At 43.6% G+C, this 16,992-nt stretch overlaps 2 protein-coding genes across 2 annotated transcripts; both read right to left on the reverse strand.

Annotated features, from left to right (window-relative positions):
• Window positions 1-1,268: 1,268 nt before the first annotated feature.
• LOC117710253 (WAP four-disulfide core domain protein 18-like) lies at window positions 1,269-3,831 on the reverse strand. The gene is made up of 3 exons (XM_076935260.1): window positions 3,750-3,831; window positions 2,987-3,135; window positions 1,269-1,382 (listed from the first exon to the last, which is right to left on the reverse strand). The coding sequence occupies exons 1-3, from the start codon at window positions 3,829-3,831 to the stop codon at window positions 1,269-1,271; spliced, it is 345 nt and encodes a 114-aa protein (XP_076791375.1).
• A 5,459-nt stretch (window positions 3,832-9,290) lies between these two features.
• On the reverse strand, window positions 9,291-11,910 carry LOC117710254 (WAP four-disulfide core domain protein 18-like). Its single transcript, XM_034505009.1, has 3 exons — window positions 11,835-11,910; window positions 11,013-11,161; window positions 9,291-9,404 (listed from the first exon to the last, which is right to left on the reverse strand). The coding sequence occupies exons 1-3, from the start codon at window positions 11,908-11,910 to the stop codon at window positions 9,291-9,293; spliced, it is 339 nt and encodes a 112-aa protein (XP_034360900.1).
• Window positions 11,911-16,992: the final 5,082 nt, after the last annotated feature.

Here is a 16,992-nt window from a genome sequence, read left to right on the forward strand (position 1 = left end):
TCTGGAGTTTGTTCTGTAGATCAATGAGGCCTTGAACTCAGACATCCACCAGTCTCTTGCTCCCCAGTGCTGGAATTAAAGAAGTGCACCACCACTTTGTTGCAGGTCCAGCAGTTGTAACAGAAGCAACTGGAGAACAATTCAGCTGTCATTTCAACTCTGACTAAGGCAAACATAGGTTCATTTTTCAACTTTAATTACTCATATTAACTCTCAGATCATATATTCCACAGCATAAAATAAATACCTCTATCTTCAACCACCTGTGTACATGAATACATGTGTTACAAAAAGGACAGCCAAAGCCCAAATGTCCACAGTAGAATTCAAGAGGTTTCAGAGTCCTGGAAGAGAGAAATGTAAGAAGAATCTAGATTGATGAGATAATGAACCAGGGTGTAGTGGAGAAGCTGCAGAAACTGTGGTGGCTGCAAGTGAGGCCACTTCATGTCACCAGCTTGAAAGCAGAGCTGTAGAGATGAGTTTTACTACAGAAGCAAAAAGCAGAACCAGGCCTGGATGAAGGAACTGGAGGACAGATGGATGGCAGGTCCAGATGGGTGAACAAGAAGATAGACAGACATGGGAACTACATAGAAGGAGACATAGGTCATCATGTAGCAAGCTAAGCCAAGAGAGGGACAGGAGCAGTGCTGTGTAACAGACAGACATGGGCAGATGAAGTGGGGGGATTTAGAAAACAGAAGTGACACTAAATATTTCCTGCTGCCATTTTTCCTGTGAACAGGAAGGGTTTTCCTTTTCTTCACTGATCCTCTGCAGCATCCTCCATCAATGCCAACAATTTGGAAAGAATCAGTCATGAAACCTGGACATGGTTTACACCCCATCCAGGAAGACCAGGGAAGAACAAAAGCAACATGCAGGTGCCAGTGCTGACCTTGGAGGACAGGAATGGGCCCCAAATTCCTGGAGCTCTTTCAGTTGAGTTCTCACTCTCAATATAGACAGAAGTTGGAGTTTCTAATGTATGCCTCTTAAATGTTTCACATTCTTTCAGATTATGTTCATGTGTGGTGAGGTGGGTTGTTATACCTGCACTGAATGCAGGATTCTGAGAAGGTCAGAGCTGTTAGATCACACCTGGACCTGGAGCAATTGGAAGTTCTGAGCCATCTCAAGTGGATACTGGCATCTCTGCTGAGGTTCTCTGGAAGAGCAGTATGTGCCATTAACCACTGAGTGAGCTCCTCAGCCTTCTAACTCATGCTAAGAAGAACCCATTCCCCAAAGATCATGCTTGTGTCTCAGGACTTTGAGATCCACTGCTGCAGGATGTTGTATTGCTTTACAACAGGGAACTCTTGAGCCATACCTGCTTCTGCATCATCATCCACTAAATAAATGCAGCTCCAGGAGACCTGTCATATGAGACAGACATGCTCAGGTTATTTTGGTTGCTTGTCTGGACTCATGTTCAAGAAAGTTTCCAGAAAAATATACTTATGTCTCCTGCCTTGTCTCTCATTATAAATGTGACACGGGAAGAGATATTATATAAGAGCACTTGGTTTTGGGACTGAGGGATGCTGAGGGTTCAGTGTACACAGGAGGCTGCAGAGATGGCTCTGCAGATCAGAAAAGTCAATGGATGTGAAAATAAGATGTGAACAATGAATAAGATGCTGAGGATAGTTTATTTTGGACACAAATACATGAATACATTGTCACCACATTATATATCTCTGTCTTCTAAGGATGCTATTCTGGGAAAAAGAAGTAGCCAAGGATGGGCTTTGTGGATTCAGAAAAAATCTTCTGGGCTGGCCATCAGTCATACTCATGAAGACCGAGTCCATCTTCCACATGGCTCTAAGTCATCTGCAATACAGATTTGTTCATGGCATTTCCTCGGCTTAGAAACCATTTGTTGTTCAACCCTTATTCTCTGCTTGGCTGCTCATTGCTGACTGGATGTGGGCTTATTGTCCAGTCCCTCACCCAGACACCACTGCTCTCTGGTACAAGCAATTCCCCAACTCCCAAAGAGTACCCACACTTCTCCTGTGTCTGATCCATAGTCCCTTGTCTGGCTGTATTTGTGAGTCTTAACTTAAGTTACACCTAGTTGATCTCTACTCAGATACTTTCCCAGGCAACTATAGTCACCACTGTTAGAATGTACTAGAAACTGATGCAGAGCTCACACTGACACTCAGACTGTTTCTACAGTCTAGTTATATTGACCTTTGAATCTCCTTTCTAGTATATGCCTGCCTGACTTTAAGGTGTTCAGTAAGTGAATGTTCCCATTAACTTCATTGTCTTCTTCCTCCCAGGAGCACTTCTTGTCCTGAGAGATTCATACCTCTTTGGCTGAGATGGAGTAGAATGAGATGTCCCAGTTTATGACCACACGGGACTAAGTTCCAGATGCTTTTGTAACTTTAGTCATGGTGGACCTGTCTTTGCAGCATAGAGTGTACAGGTCATGTAACCTGCTGTCCTTCTTTCATCTTCCAGTCCTTTTCTCTTGCACACATCCAGCCACTTGTGTGCAGCCAGTGGACAAAGAACATAGGACTGTCCAAAGAAAGTCCCATGGAAACTGACTCAGTCCCTTGGACATACCTTGACAGGGTGTTGTAGTATGGATGATAATGGTTCTTCTAGCTTTATATATCTGAATAATCAGTTCACAGTTTTTTGAACTTTGGGGAAATATATTGGGAGGTATGGATGTGTTGGAGGACTTGTATCACAGGGGACAGGCTAAGAGGTTTCAGAGTCCAGTATCCTTTCCGGTTAGCTTACCCTCTGCTGTCTCAGGATTGCTTCTCAAGATGTAAGGCAGCAGGCAATAATGCTCAGGTGCCATGCCTGCCTGCCTGCCTCCATGCTCCCCACCACCAGGGACATGGACTCACTTTCTGAAATTGTAAGACCCAATAAACTTTCTTCTATCAGTTGCCTTGGTCATGCAGTCCTATTACAATAGAAAAGTAAAACACAGGACTGTACTCACTTTAAAGACAGGAATTTTGCAGACATGACCACAGCCATTGCTACAGCACTTCATTTTGCCAGGGCATGTTTCATCTCCTGAGCATTGTTCAACACAAATGCCAATACTTCCTGGGGAAGTCTTGGGACAAGCTCCAGGTTTTTCTAATTCTGAAATACACAATGGTGGTTATAGAGCCTGAGGCAGACAGAAAGCAAGGTTGGGAATTGATGCTAGAGATCTGAAGGCTCATCTCCTGCAGGAGACCAGCCTGCTCTACATCCTCCTTTACACCCCAGGGCTCTTCCCCCAGCCTCACCAGCTCCAGTCTTGCCTTAAGCCCAACTGTTGACTCTATCCCTTGGGTGAATGTCCTCCCCCTCCACAGACTATGTAGACTCAGTAGAAGGAAACTTTCACCATCATGGCCCATTTTTACTCCACAGACGATGCCATGGAATCTCTAATGACAGCCACACCTGTCTTATCCCAACATTCATGTTTGATCTCTGAGCAAGTGCTCCCACAGGTCCCAAATGCAAGGCACATCTACAGACTAGTTTATCTGCCCTGATCTCTATGTCAGCTTCTCTCAGACTATGCTCCAGCCTCTGACTCTAATAAAGATAAGGACTGAAGAGTCATCACTCTCATAGGACAAAGAGAGTGAGTTTGATCCAAGCATATGTCACATGGCTTTCCATCTAAATAGTACATCTCTAGTTTTTAGTGAGCTTTGTAGAGTCTCATCTCTTCGTAGCTTGGGTGCCCTTAACACACTTACTTTTGGTTGAAGAGAGAGCACAGGAAATGTTCATTTCCACAGTAATCAACGCCACCAGAAACAAGACTGTGACTGTCTTCATGTTGGCTCTTGATCGACCGAACACACAAAATAATTTATAGCCTCAGTAAAGTTAGAAGTATGGGTGTGGGAGGAAGCAGTCAATGGGGATATGTATGAAAACAAGAGCTTTCCAGAAAGGGCCTGCCCATCACCTGGCTCTTTTTCTCTGATTCATAATTTATCTTTAATCGTTCTTTGGTAGATGCAAATGATAACTACGAAGGAGTCACTAACACATTTCAGTACTGTGTGACTTGTTACACCACATCTTGTTGTTACACCAAAGATGTTACACAACATCTTTGGCCTTGCATAAATGATGAGGAAAGGAAATATTTATTTGTGTAGCTCAGCATCTCAAAGTGAGGGCTGGAGCAGAGATGCTGAGTGAGGAGTGTCAGGGCCCATCTGGGGCTTCCTTGATGTCCAGCTACATAATGATGTAGCATTCTTCTGGAAGAGATGGGGCTTGTGTCTTTAGAGCTCCACAGATGAGATTCAGAAACACTGTGGAATCTGGGTACCTGCTACCTGCAGATGTAGGTATAAAGTCACCCTTGTTAAAAAAAATAGATACTCAATGACTTCCAACTGGCTAGGTTTGAAACTGTGTAGGCAGGTTCCATGAGGATGGTGGGTTGTCTTTGACCAATGCTTTTCTGTAAGTCAGGTCTTCATATACAAGGCTGCATATGTGAGCAGTGGAGGGATGGGAGCCCTAGGAGAACACGCAGTGTCCCTTGTCCCTGATCAGATACCCTGCCTGTTTTGCTATCCAGATGATAGACTGTCAGAGACAGAGCTGTCCAAATGTTTTGGGAATGTCTCAGACATAGTGTGGCTGACTTTGGATTGTCTTCTCTCTGTAGTGTACCTTCTCAGAGTTTAAGGGTGTTTATTTGTTCACTTGGTTTGTTCCATGTGTTTCTAGTCCTTTCATCAGATGGAGGATACATTCCTGGGTGTCTCTTACTTTCCCCCTGTGTGTATGTGCATACTGTGTCAGAAACACCTGCAAATTAACTTGTTTTTCTTTATTATGTCATAATTTTTTGAATAGCTATAAAATCACAACATATTGCCCTGGTTTTTTTTGTTTGTTTGTTTGCTTGCTTGAGTTTTTTGTTTTGTTTTGTTTTTTGGACAGGGATTCTTTGAGTAGCCCTGGATATCCTGGAAATTGTTATGTACACAGGTGGCATGGGGAGGGCTCTGAAGTGGAAACTTAAGAGTTCTTTGGAGAGTCAGTTGTGTTGAATGATATTTGTCTGGGGCAAAAATCAGCTCTCCTGCTGATTTGATCTGAGGCTGAGGCCTGCCTGTCTCTGCTTGGTCTTGTCACCTCTGTGGCTAACCCAACTATACTTAATGTGGACAGAGGTGAAAGATTCAGATAGACTCATGAAGAAGCATTACCTGAAGCAGACACAGGAGAAAGATATTATGCTAAAGCAAGCATGGGAAAGGATGTGTGATGAAGGATTCTTTGCTTACAATGTTCATGATTTGGTCCACATTACATTTTTATAGTTGAGATGTATTTGTTGGTACTTCATAGAGAGAAATGTCCTAAAAAAAAACCTTCTGGTCATGTGCCTCAGCATTTTTGCTGATTCTTCAGACTTGGCCTGATTGGCAAAGTGGTGTCATCTGAGACAGACACATGTGCAGATCCAAGAACATGCTTAGGCAAGACACCTGGAGGACACATAATGTTTGAAGAGTATAAATAGGACTTATCGGCAGACAGGAGTGAAGTTTGGCTTGCTTATAGAGCTAGGTGTGTAATGCTTGTGTGTCTTGAGTCTTTGCTGATCTTTGCTTCCTTGAGAGAGCACAGCTGAGAATGGCTCCTGGTGTCCCTCCAGGTCTCTCCTGCTGATTCGATCTGAGTCTGAGGCCTGCCTGTCTCTGCTTGGTCTTGTCACCTCTGTGGCTAGCTCAACTATACTTAATTGGACTGCTGGTGTATCCATAAACTGTTTGCCAGTGGATCCAGCTGCCACTGCTAAGCTGTGAGCTAAACTGCCAATTTCCAAACAATACAGATGAGAGTTTCTTCAAAGAACCCTTTCTAAACAGGTCCACTTTTTTGGTATCCTTTTTTCCCCACTACCTCTGGTGGGCAGTGGAATAAAAGGGAGGTCAAAGAATTTAAGAACAATCATTAAAAAGAGGTTTTGAAAAAAATATAGTTACAGGCCTCAAACACAGAAATGTCCTGCCTCTCCCGCCCCACTGATGGAATTAAGGAGCTCGGGTCTAGAAGGGTGAACAAGAAGCAAGGTAGACCTGGAAACTACATAGAAGGAGATACAGTTCTAGTAACAAGGTAAGCCATAGAGGTACAGGAGAAGAGCCGTGATAGAAACAGGCTTCGGACACCTAACTTTGCACCTAAGTTGAGGGATTTGATAAAGATAGTGGAGGCTCACTGTTTGCTGGTAAGATTCTCTTCTATACAGGAAGGGTTTGCATTTTCTTCAGTGAGCCTTTACAGCGATCATCCAAAAAACCCCAATAATTCAGAAAGAAGCCACTATCAAATCTGAACATGGCTTGTAGCCCATCCATTAAGTTCAATTCTAGGTGTAGGCAGTAGCCACACATGGACTCTGTGGATTCAGAAGAAATGTGACCAGTTATGCTTATGAAGACCAGATTCACCTTCCATAGGATTGTTAGCCATCTGAAATACAGATTTGATCATGAGAGTTCCTCTGCTTATAAACCTCTAGTTGTTCAGCCCTCACTCTGTGGGTTAGCTCATTGCTGATCTTGCCTTACTTGTCTGCTAGGCTTTCTGTATCCTAACTTCAGCTTCTCCTAGTTGAAGTTCACCGTAAATTCTTCCCAGGTAAAGCTAGTCACCATTGTTAGAAACTGGTGCAGAGCTTACACTAACACACAGTATGTTTCTGCAGTTTATTTACATTGACTTTTGAATCTCCTTTTGAGCACATGCCTGCCCGACATATAAGGCATTCAATCAATGAATGTTTCCTTTAATGTCATTGTCTTCACCCTCCCAGGCACACATGTTTTCCTGAGAGAGTCAAACATCTTTGGCTGAGGAGAAAGGAGAGTGAGATGTTCCAGGCTATGATCCTATGACCCTAAGTCATGTTGACTTGTGTTCCTTATATTCACTGTGAGATTGTTTTTACATAGTAGAGGGCTATTGAGAGGTAACCCCAATGTTCTGCTGCCATACTTCCCACCATGATGGTCAAGGACTCACTCACTGAACCTGTACGGCTTTAATATACTGTTTCTTCTGTTAGCTCCCTTGGTCATGGTTTTATCAAAACAATAGAAAAGCAAAACAAAGAGTATACTAACTTTAAAGTCATGTGGACTCAGGAGGTATACACATGTGAGCATGTTCAATGTTGCAGCACTTCTAGTTATAGTCAAAAGGCAGGCTCCATGATGATGGGTGGTTGTCTTTGGCCAATGCTTTTCTGTAAGTCAGGTCTTCATACAGAAGGCTGCATATGTGAGCAGTGGAGGGGTGGGAGCCCTAGGAGAACATGCAGAGACCCTTGTCCCTGAGCAGAGAGCCTGCCTTTTTTGCTATACCTAATTCTGGAGAGAGAGAGAGAGAGAGAGAGAGAGAGAGAGAGAGAGGAGAGAGAGAGAGGAGAGAGGAGAGAGGAGAGAGGAGAGAGGAGAGAGGAGAGAAGAGAGAGGAGAGAGGAGAGAGGAGAGAGGAGAGAAGAGAGAAGAGAGAAGAGAGAAGAAGAGAGAAGAGAGAAGAGAGGAGAAGAGAGAAAAATAAAGAAAGAACTATAGCTGGATTGTCCAAGAGCTTTGGGAATGGCCCAGATGTAGTGTGGCTTGCTTTGCAGTTATCTTCTCCCACCTCCCTGTATGGTTCTTTTCAGGGTTTGTATGGTCTCACACTTTGCTCCATGTGTTTCCAGTCCTTCCTTCAGATTTAGGATACATTCCTGGGTGCCTATAACTTTCCTTCTTTGTTTTGTGTGTGCCGTGTCAGAAACAGCAAATCATGTGCAATTTTAAGGTCATAATTGACGAAATTTTTATTAAATCATAATATATTGCAGTGGATTTTATGTTTCTTTTGTTTTTTGGATTATTTATTTATGTATTTGTTTATTAGTTCATTTATATACTGTGAGAGGGTTTTTTCCATTCAGTCCTGATTATTCTGGAGTTTGTGCTATAGACAAGGTAATCCTCAAACCCAGACATCCACCTGTGTCTTCCTCCCCACTACTGGACCTAAAGGAGCACACCACCACTTTGCTCAGACCCAGCAGTTGAAATGGATTCAACTGGTCAGACAATTCTGCTTTCATTGGCAACTCTGAACAAGGCAAACACAGGTTGATTCATTTAATTTAATCACTAATACTAACTCTCAGATTATATATTATACAACAGAAAATAAATACATCTATCTATAGCCACCTGTGTGCACATGTCTGTGTGTTACAAAAAGGACTCGAAAGCCCAACTGCCCACAACAGAATTCAAGAACTTTCAGAAATCCCGAGAAGCAGAGAAACAGAGAAATGTAAGAAGAATCTAGATTGATGAGATAATGAACCAGGGTGTAGGGGAGAAGCTGTACAAACTGTGGTGGCTGCAAGTGAGGCCACTTCATGTCACCAGCTTGAAAGCAGAGTTGTAGAGATGAGTTTAACTACAGAGGTAAGAGCAGAACCAGGCCTGGATGAAGGAACTGGAGGACAGATGGATGGCAGGTTCAGATGGGTGAAGAAGAAGAAAGACAGACATGGGAACTACATAGAAGGAGACATAGGTCATGACATAGTAAGATAAGCCAAGAGAGGGACAGGAGCAGTGCTGTGTAACAGACAGACATGGGACACCTTATATTGGCACATAAAGTGGTGGGAGGAGATCCCACCCTTCATGTTAGAAGTTAGAAGTGACACTAAATGTTTTCTGCTGCCATTTTCCTGTAAACAGAAAGGGTTTGCCTTTTCTTCACTGATCCTCTGCAGCATCCTCCATCAAAGCCAAAAATTTGGAAAGAAGCAGTCATCAAACCTGGACATGGCTTACACCTCATCCAGGAAGACCAGGGAAGAAAAAAGCAATGTACAGATGTCAGCGCTGACCTTAGAGGACAAGAATGGGCCCCAAATTCCTGGAGCTCTTTCAGTTGAGTTCTCACTCTCAATATAGACAGAAGTTGGAGTTTCTAATGTATGCCTCTTAAATGTTTCACATTCTTTCAGATTATGTTCATGTGTGGTGAGGTGGGTTGTTATACCTGCACTGAATGCAGGATTCTGAGGAGGTCAGAACTGTTAGATCCCACCTGGACCTGGAGCAATTGGAAGTTCTGAGCCATCTCAAGTGGATACTGGCATCTCTGCTGAGGTTCTCTGGAAGAGCAGCATGTGCTATTAACCACTGAGTGAGCTCCTCAGTCTCTTAAATCATGCTAAGAACCCATTCCCCAAAGATCACGCTTGTGTCTCAGGGCTTTGACATCCACTGCTGCAGGATGTTGTATTGCTTTACAATGGGGAACTCCTGAACCATACCTGCTTCTCCATCATCATCCACTAAATAAATGCAGCTCCAGGAGACCTGTCATATGAGACAAGCATACTCAGGTCATTTTGCTTGCTTGTCTGGACTTATGTTCAGGACTGTCCTCAGAAAATATATTTATGTCTCTTGCCTTGTCTCTAGTTATAAATGTGGCACAAGGAGAGAAATTATGTAGGAAGACTTCGTCCTGGGACTACTGGGATGCTGAGAACTCACTGTACATAGGAGGCTGCCGGAATGGCTCTGCAGATCAGAATAGTAATGGGATGCGAGACTTAAGAAGTAAACAACCAAAAAGATTCTGAGTATAGTATATTTTGACACAAATACACTAGTACATGGTCACCATATTATATATCTTTGTCTTCTAAGGATGCTATTCTAGGACAAGGAAGTAGCCAAACATGGGCTCTGTGAATTCAGAAAAAAAAATCTTCTGGGGCTGGACATCAGTCATGCTTATGAAGATCGAATCCATCTTCCACATAGCTCTAAGTCATCTGCAATACAGATTTGGTCATGACATTTCCTCATCTTAGAAACCCCATGTTGTTCAACCCTTAGTCTCTGCTTGGCAGCTCATTGCTGATTGAATATGGGCTTATTGTCCAGTTCCCCACCCAGACACCACTGCTATCTGGAAGAAGCAATTCCCCAACTCCCAAGGAGTGTGTACAAATCTCCTACGTCTGATCCATACTCCCTTGTCTGGTTGGCTTTGTGCTTCCTAACTTAAGCTACTCCCAGATGGTATCTACTCTGATATCTTCCCAGGCAAAGATAGTCACTGCTGTTAGAACATACTAGAAACTGATGCAGAGCTCATGCTGACACACAGACTGTTTCTACAGTCTAGTTACATTGACTTTTGTATCTCCATTGTAACACATGCCTGCCTGACTTTAAGGTGTTCAGTAAATGAATGTTCCCATTAACTTCACTGTCTTCTCCCTCCCAGGAGCACTTGTCCTGAGAGAGTCAAACCTCCTTGGCTGAGGGCAAGAAGAGTGAGATATTTCAGTTTACAATCATGTGGATCTAAGTTGTGATGGCTTGTGTCATGTTAGTCATGGTGGACCTGTCTTTGCAGTGTAGAGGACACAGATCATGTAACCTGGTGTCCTTCTTTCGTTTTCTTCCATATCCTTTCTCTTGCACACATCCAGCCACTTGTGTGCAGTCAGTGGACAAAGAACATAGGACTGTCCAAGGAAAGTCCCCTGGAAACTGACTCAGTCCCTTGGACATACCTTGACAGGGTGTTGTAGTATGGATGATAATGGCCCTTCTAGCCTTATCTAGTTGAATAATCAGTTCACAGTTTTTGGAACTTTGTTAAATATGTTGGGAGGTATGGATGTGTTGGAGGACTTGTATCACAGGGGACAGGCTAAGAGGTTTCAGAGGCCAGTATCCTTCCCAGTTAACTCACTCCCTGCTGTCTCAGGATTGCTACTCAAGTTGTAAGCCTGCATGCAATGCTCCGGTGCCATGTGTACCTGCCTGCTGCCATGTTCCCCACCACCAGGAACATGGACTCACTCTCCGAACTTGTAAGCCCCCAAAAAACTTTCTTCTGTAAGTTGCCTTTGTCATGGTGTCCTATTACAACAATAGAAAGGTAAAACACAGGAATATACTCACTTTAAAAACAGGAGGTATGCAGATATGACCACAGTTACTGGGACAGCACTTCAATTTGCCAGGACACGATTGATCTCCTGAGCATTTATCAACACAAATGCTAACTCCTATTGGGGAAGTCTTGGGACAAGCTCCAGGTTTTTCTAATTCTGAAATACACAATGGTGGTTATAGAGCCTGAGGCAGACAGAAAACAAGGTTGGGAATTGATGCTAGAGATCTGAAGGCTCATCTCCTGCAGGAGACCAGCCTGCTCTACATCCTCCTTTACACCCCAGGGCTCTTCCCCCAGCCTCACCAGCTCCAGTCTTGACTTAAGCCCAAGTATTGATTCTGGCCCTTGGGAGAGTGTTCTCCTTCTCCACAACCTATACAGTCTCAGTAGAAGGAAACTTCCTCCACCATCACAGCCTGTCTTTACACCTCAGAAAATGCCATGGAATCTCTAATGACAGCCACACTTCTCTCATCTCAACAGACCCATGCTCCATTTGGGAGCAAGTGCTCCTTTGCATCCCATATTTAAGGCACATCTACAAACCAAGATAGCTGTCCTGATATATATCACAGCTTCTGTCACATGGAACACTCCCTCTCTCCCTGTATTTCCCCTCCCTTCTCTTCCTCTCCCCTGCCTCTCCTCTCTCTCTCTCTCCACTCTTAAGCATACAAGATAGGTATAGTGATCACTCCTATAGTCCAAAGGGAATGAGTTTGATCCAAGCATTTGCCACATGGCTTTACTCTCTGGTTCTTAGCCCAGCGTCGTAGTGGGGTTTGAGACCTCTCTGATTTCAGCTTTGGTCCCCTTAACACTCTAACTTTTGGGAGAAGACAGAGCAATATTCATGTTTGTATCAATCAAAGCCACCAGAAGCAAGACTGTAGCTGTCTTCATGTTGGCTCTGACTGCGCTGAACTCACAAAATAATTTATAGCCTCAGTAAAGCTAGAAGTATGGGTGTGGGTGGCTGCAGTCAATGGTGAAATATACGAAAACAATAACTTTCCAGAAAGGTCCTGCCCATCACCTGGCCTCTTTTTCTGATTCATAACTTCTCACTAATACTTCTTTGGCATGTGCAAATGATAACTACATAAGAGTCACAAACACATTTCAGTACTGTGTTACCTGTTACACCACATCTTGGCCGTTGCATGAATTATGAGCAAGGGGAGTACTTACTTCTGTGTAGCTCAGTGTCTCTGAGTGAGCACTAAAGCAGAAACACCCACTGAGGTTTGTCAGGCCCATCTGTGGCTTCCTGAACATGCAATAACACAAGGATGTGGCATGCTTCTTGGACAGATGGGGCTTCTGTCTTTGACCTGTATAGATAAAATTTCTAAACAGTGAGGAATCTGGGCCCCTCTTACCTGTAGATTTAGGCAATAAAGTCATTCCTGGAAGAGCTGGATACTCAGAGACTTCAAACTGACTAGGGTTAGTTAAAAGTCAAGAGGCAGGTTCCATGATGATGGTTGGTTGTCTTTCACCAATGCTTTTCTGTAAGTCAGGTCTTTATACAGAAGGCTGCATATGTGAGCAGTGGAGGGATGGGAGCCCTAGGAGAGCATGCAGTGTCTTCTGTCCCTGAGCAGAGAGCCTGTCTCTTCTGCTATCTAGGCGATAGACTCTCAGAGACAAGACTGTAGCTGGACAGTCCAAGAGCTGTGGGAATGGCCCAGACATCATGTGGCTGGCTCTGCAGAGTCTTCTCTTTGTAGGGTTTCTTCTCAGAGTTTAAGGGCTTTGTTTCATCCCATCCTTTGCTCCACGTGTTGCCAGTCCTTCCTTCAGATTGTGGAGACATTCCTTGTTGTGTGTAACATTCTTCCTTTGTTGTGTGCCTGCCTTGTCAGAAACATGAGCAAATTGATTTGTATTTTTGTAAAGTCATAATTTATGTAATACCTACTAAATCCCAATATATAGCAGTGGTTTTTTAAAGTTAGTTTGTTCATTTTGTGTTTTTTTGCTGTTTGTTTTTTATTTTTGTGAGTGGGTTTTTTTTCTATGTAGCCCTGGCTGTTTCGGAATTTGCTCTGTAGACCAGGATGGCGTGAAACTCAGAGATGCACCTGCCTCTCCCTCCCTACCGCTGGAATTAAGGAGCTCACCACCACTACTTGGCTTAAGATACAGCAGTTGTGAGGGAAGAAAGGGGCCATACAGTTTTGTTCTCTTTGGTAACCTTGGCTGAGGCAAACACAAGTTCATTTGTTCTAACTTTAATCCCTAATATTAACTCAGATAACATACCACACAACACACAATAAACACATCTATCTATATTTACATATGAACATATACACATGTGTTAGAGAAAGGACTATGAATGGTTCACTGGCCACAGCAGAGTTCAAGTAGTTTCAGAGTCCTGAGAAACAGAGAAACAAAGAATTGTAAGTAGAATCTAGATTGATGAGATAATGAACCAGGGTGTAGTGGAGAAGCTGCAGAAACTGTGGTGGCTGCAAGTGAGGCCACTTCATGTCACCAGCTTGAAAGCAGAGCTGTAGAGATGAGTTTAACTACATAAGCAAAGAGCAGAACCAGGCCTGGATGAAGGAACTGGAGGTCCAGATGAGTGAACAAGAAGAAAGGCAGATGAGGGAACCACAAAGAAGGAGACATAGGTCATCAAGTACCAAGGTAAGCCATGAGAGGATCAGGAGCAGAGCTGTGATAGAGACAGACCTTGGACACCTAACTTTGCAGATGAAATTGAGGGACGTAGGAAAGATAATGAAGGCTCATTGTTTGCTGGTGAGATTCTCCTCTGAACAGAATGGTTTGCCCGTTATTCACTGAGCCCTTGCAGCATCCTCCATGAATCACAACAATTTGGAGATAGGCACCGAATAAGCCTGGACATGGCTTACACCTCATTCAGGAATCCATGGGAAGAAGAAAAGCACTTTGAAGTTGGTGAACTTGAATGATAGGAATGGGTCCCAAACTCCTGACGGTATTTTGGTTCAGTTATAAATCCCAATGTAGACATAAACTGATGTGTTAAATTATGTTCATGTGTGGTGAGGTGTGTTGGTACACTTGCACTGAATGCAGATTTCTGAGGAGGTCAGAGCTGTTAGATCCCACCTGGACCTGGAGTAATTGGAAGTTCTAAGTCACCTTATGTTGACTTTTGGAACAGAGCTCAGGTTCTCTGGAAGAGAATAGTATGTGCTATTTACCACTGAGCCAGCTCCTCAACCTCTTAACCCATGCTAAGAAGAACTTATACACCAAAGTATAGCTGTCCAGTGGCCATGGACAAACTGAGTTTACCTAAAAGGGGACTGGAAATGAAAAAAGGTGGGGGGGGCAAGAGAAGAATGAAGCCAAGACAAGGTTCTGATCAAGACTCCAAGTTTAATAATAAGCACAGAGTATATAAAGGGAAAAACCACAAAACCCATCCTCTGATTCGGCTTGAGTATGTTGTAGAGCAAGGTCAGTGTGTCAGCCAAAACAGCTAAGTTTCCATGGAAACCTGTAACTGCAGCCAAGGCAGATGTCTCTGCCCAGGTTGATAAGACCTGTCGTGGCAAATGTTCAAGGTCTGCTTAGCCTTCTCAAGGTTGGGAAGGGCCTGCTAGGAAGGCCACAACAAAGGTCATGCTTGTGCCTCAGAAGCTTGATATCCATTGCTATAGGATGTTAGATTGCTTTAGAAAAGGGAATTTCTGAGCTTTTCTTTCCCCTCCTGTACCATAGCCCAGTAAATAAATGTAGCTTTGGTAGGATTCTCTATGAGACCTGCTCAGTTCATTTGGTGCTTAAGTAGACTTATGTTCAAGAATTCTCCCAGAAAATATTCTTATGTTCTCTGCCTTGTTTCTACATCTGAACAAGGCAGAGGGAGAGGAAGTACCTAGGAGGACCTTGTCCTGGGATTGCAGGGATCCTGAGGGCTCAGTGTTCATGGGAGGCTGCAGGAATGGCTCTGTTAATCAGAAGTCAATACGGTGTGAGAATAAGAACTATATGAAAAGAATACTAAGGATCTATTTTTTGGACACGGACATATTAGGATGTTGTTACCACAGGATAGATCTTCCTCTTCCAAGTTTGCCATTCTAGGGCTAGGGAGGAGCCAAGCATGGGCTCTGTGGATTCAGAAGAAATCTTCTGTGGCTGGACATCAGTCATGTTTATGAGGACCGAATCCTTCCACAGGGCTGTCAGCTGTCTACAATACAAATTTGATCAAGATATTTCCTCTGCTTAAAAAACATGTAGGTGTTCATCCCTCACCCTGTGCTTGGCAGTTTATTGCTGACTGGCTGTGGGCTTGTTGTAGAGCCCCCACCCAGATAGCACATTTATCTGGAACAATGAATTCCCCAACACCCAGGCAGGGCCCACATTTCTCCCACCATTGATCCTGCCTCCCTTGTCAGCTAGACTTTGTGTGTCCTACCTTAAGCTTTTCCTAGTTGATCTTCACTCTGAAATCATCCTAGGCAAAGCTAGTCACCATGGCTAGAAATGACTGTGAACTGGTGCTGAGGTCACGCTAACATACTGGATTTTTCTGCAGTCTATTTACATTGACCTTTGAATCTCCATTCTAGCACATGCCAACCCGACTATACGATAGTCAATAAATAAATGATCCCAATAACTACATTGTCTTCTCCCTCCCAGGAACAGATGTTTTCCTGAGAGGGCAAACCTCTGGTTGAAGAGGAGAAGAGGATGATATGCCAGTTTATGGTAATGCCAATGTAGGTGGAGATGGCTTGTGTCCTTCTTGCCACTCTGGGATTGTCTGCAGAATAGAGTACACCGAACATGTAACTCAGTGTCTTGCCTTTCACTTGCAGCTCCTTTGTCGTGGAAAGGACTCTTGTGTGCAGGTAGTGGACAAAGTAACATGGGACTGTCCAAAGAAAGTCACACAGAAACTGGTTCACTTCCTTGGACATACATTGGCTCCCATAGGCTTATACGTTTGAATATTTCATTCACAGTTTTTGGAACTTTAAGGGAAAGAATTAGAAACTATGGCCTTGTTGATGGAACTGTATTGCTGGGGACAGCCTTGGAAGTCTCAAGGGCCCATACCATTCCCAGATATCTCACTCTGTTGCTGCCTCAAGATTGCTTCTCAAGATGTAAGCTTGCAGGCAATGCTCCAGTGTCATGCCTACCTCCCTGCTGCTATGCACCCCACCATGATGGTCATGGACTCACTCTCTCAAAGTGCAATCCCCCAATAAACTTTCTTCTATAAGTTTCCTAGGGCATTGTGTCCTATCACGACAATAAAAAAGTAAAACACAAGACTATACTCACTTAAAAAATAGGAGTTGTGCATTTGTAACCACAGCCATTGGGGCAGCACTTCATTGTCCTGGGGCATAATTCATCTTCTGAGCATAATTTAAGACAATATCCAACATCTGAGAGAGGCTCAGGACAAGCTCATGGTTTTTCGAATGCTGAAATATACAACGTTGTTTATGGAACCTGAAGATGTCACAAAGACAAGGTTGAGGATGGATGCTAGAAGTCTGAAAACTCATCACCTGCAGGAATCCAGCCTACTCTATATCCCCCTTTGCACCCCAGGGCTCTTCCTTCAGATTCACCAGCTCCAGTTTTGATCTTAAGCCCAGCTATTGATGCTGGCCCTTAGGAGATCATTCTCTCTCCCTACAACCTATATAGTCTCAAGAGAAAGAAACGTCTACAACCATAGTCCCTTTTTGCAACTTAAAAGATGCCAGAAAAATCTATAATGATAGCCAGACCTCCCTCCCTCATCTCACCAGACCCATGGTTAATCTCTGACCAAGTGGTCCCATAAGTTCAGATCTCTCTCTCTCTCTCTCTCTCTCTCTCTCTCTCTCTCTCTCTCTGTCTCTGTCTCTGTCTCTAGAAAGAAAAGAAATGCAGAGTAATCACTTCATAGGCCAAAGGAATGAGTTTGATCCCACAACTTGGCAGATAGATTTCCTCTGTGGT

This window comes from Arvicanthis niloticus, chromosome 6 (assembly GCF_011762505.2).
Source record: "Arvicanthis niloticus isolate mArvNil1 chromosome 6, mArvNil1.pat.X, whole genome shotgun sequence".
In the NCBI taxonomy this organism is placed as follows: Eukaryota; Metazoa; Chordata; class Mammalia; order Rodentia; family Muridae; genus Arvicanthis; species Arvicanthis niloticus.

Coding starts and splice junctions, on each gene's coding strand:
- LOC117710254 (XM_034505009.1), bottom strand. CDS start 11,910: ATGAAGACAGCTACAGTCTTGCTTCTGGTGGCTTTGATTGATACAAAC. Junction 11,162..11,834: donor TGCTCTGTCTTCTCCCAAAA/GTTAGAGTGTTA, acceptor TGTGTATTTCAG/AATTAGAAAAACCTGGAGCT. Junction 9,405..11,012: donor GCATACCTCCTGTTTTTAAA/GTGAGTATATTC, acceptor CTCATATGACAG/GTCTCCTGGAGCTGCATTTA.
- LOC117710253 (XM_076935260.1), bottom strand. CDS start 3,831: ATGAAGACAGTCACAGTCTTGTTTCTGGTGGCGTTGATTACTGTGGAA. Junction 3,136..3,749: donor TGCTCTCTCTTCAACCAAAA/GTAAGTGTGTTA, acceptor TGTGTATTTCAG/AATTAGAAAAACCTGGAGCT. Junction 1,383..2,986: donor GCAAAATTCCTGTCTTTAAA/GTGAGTACAGTC, acceptor CTCATATGACAG/GTCTCCTGGAGCTGCATTTA.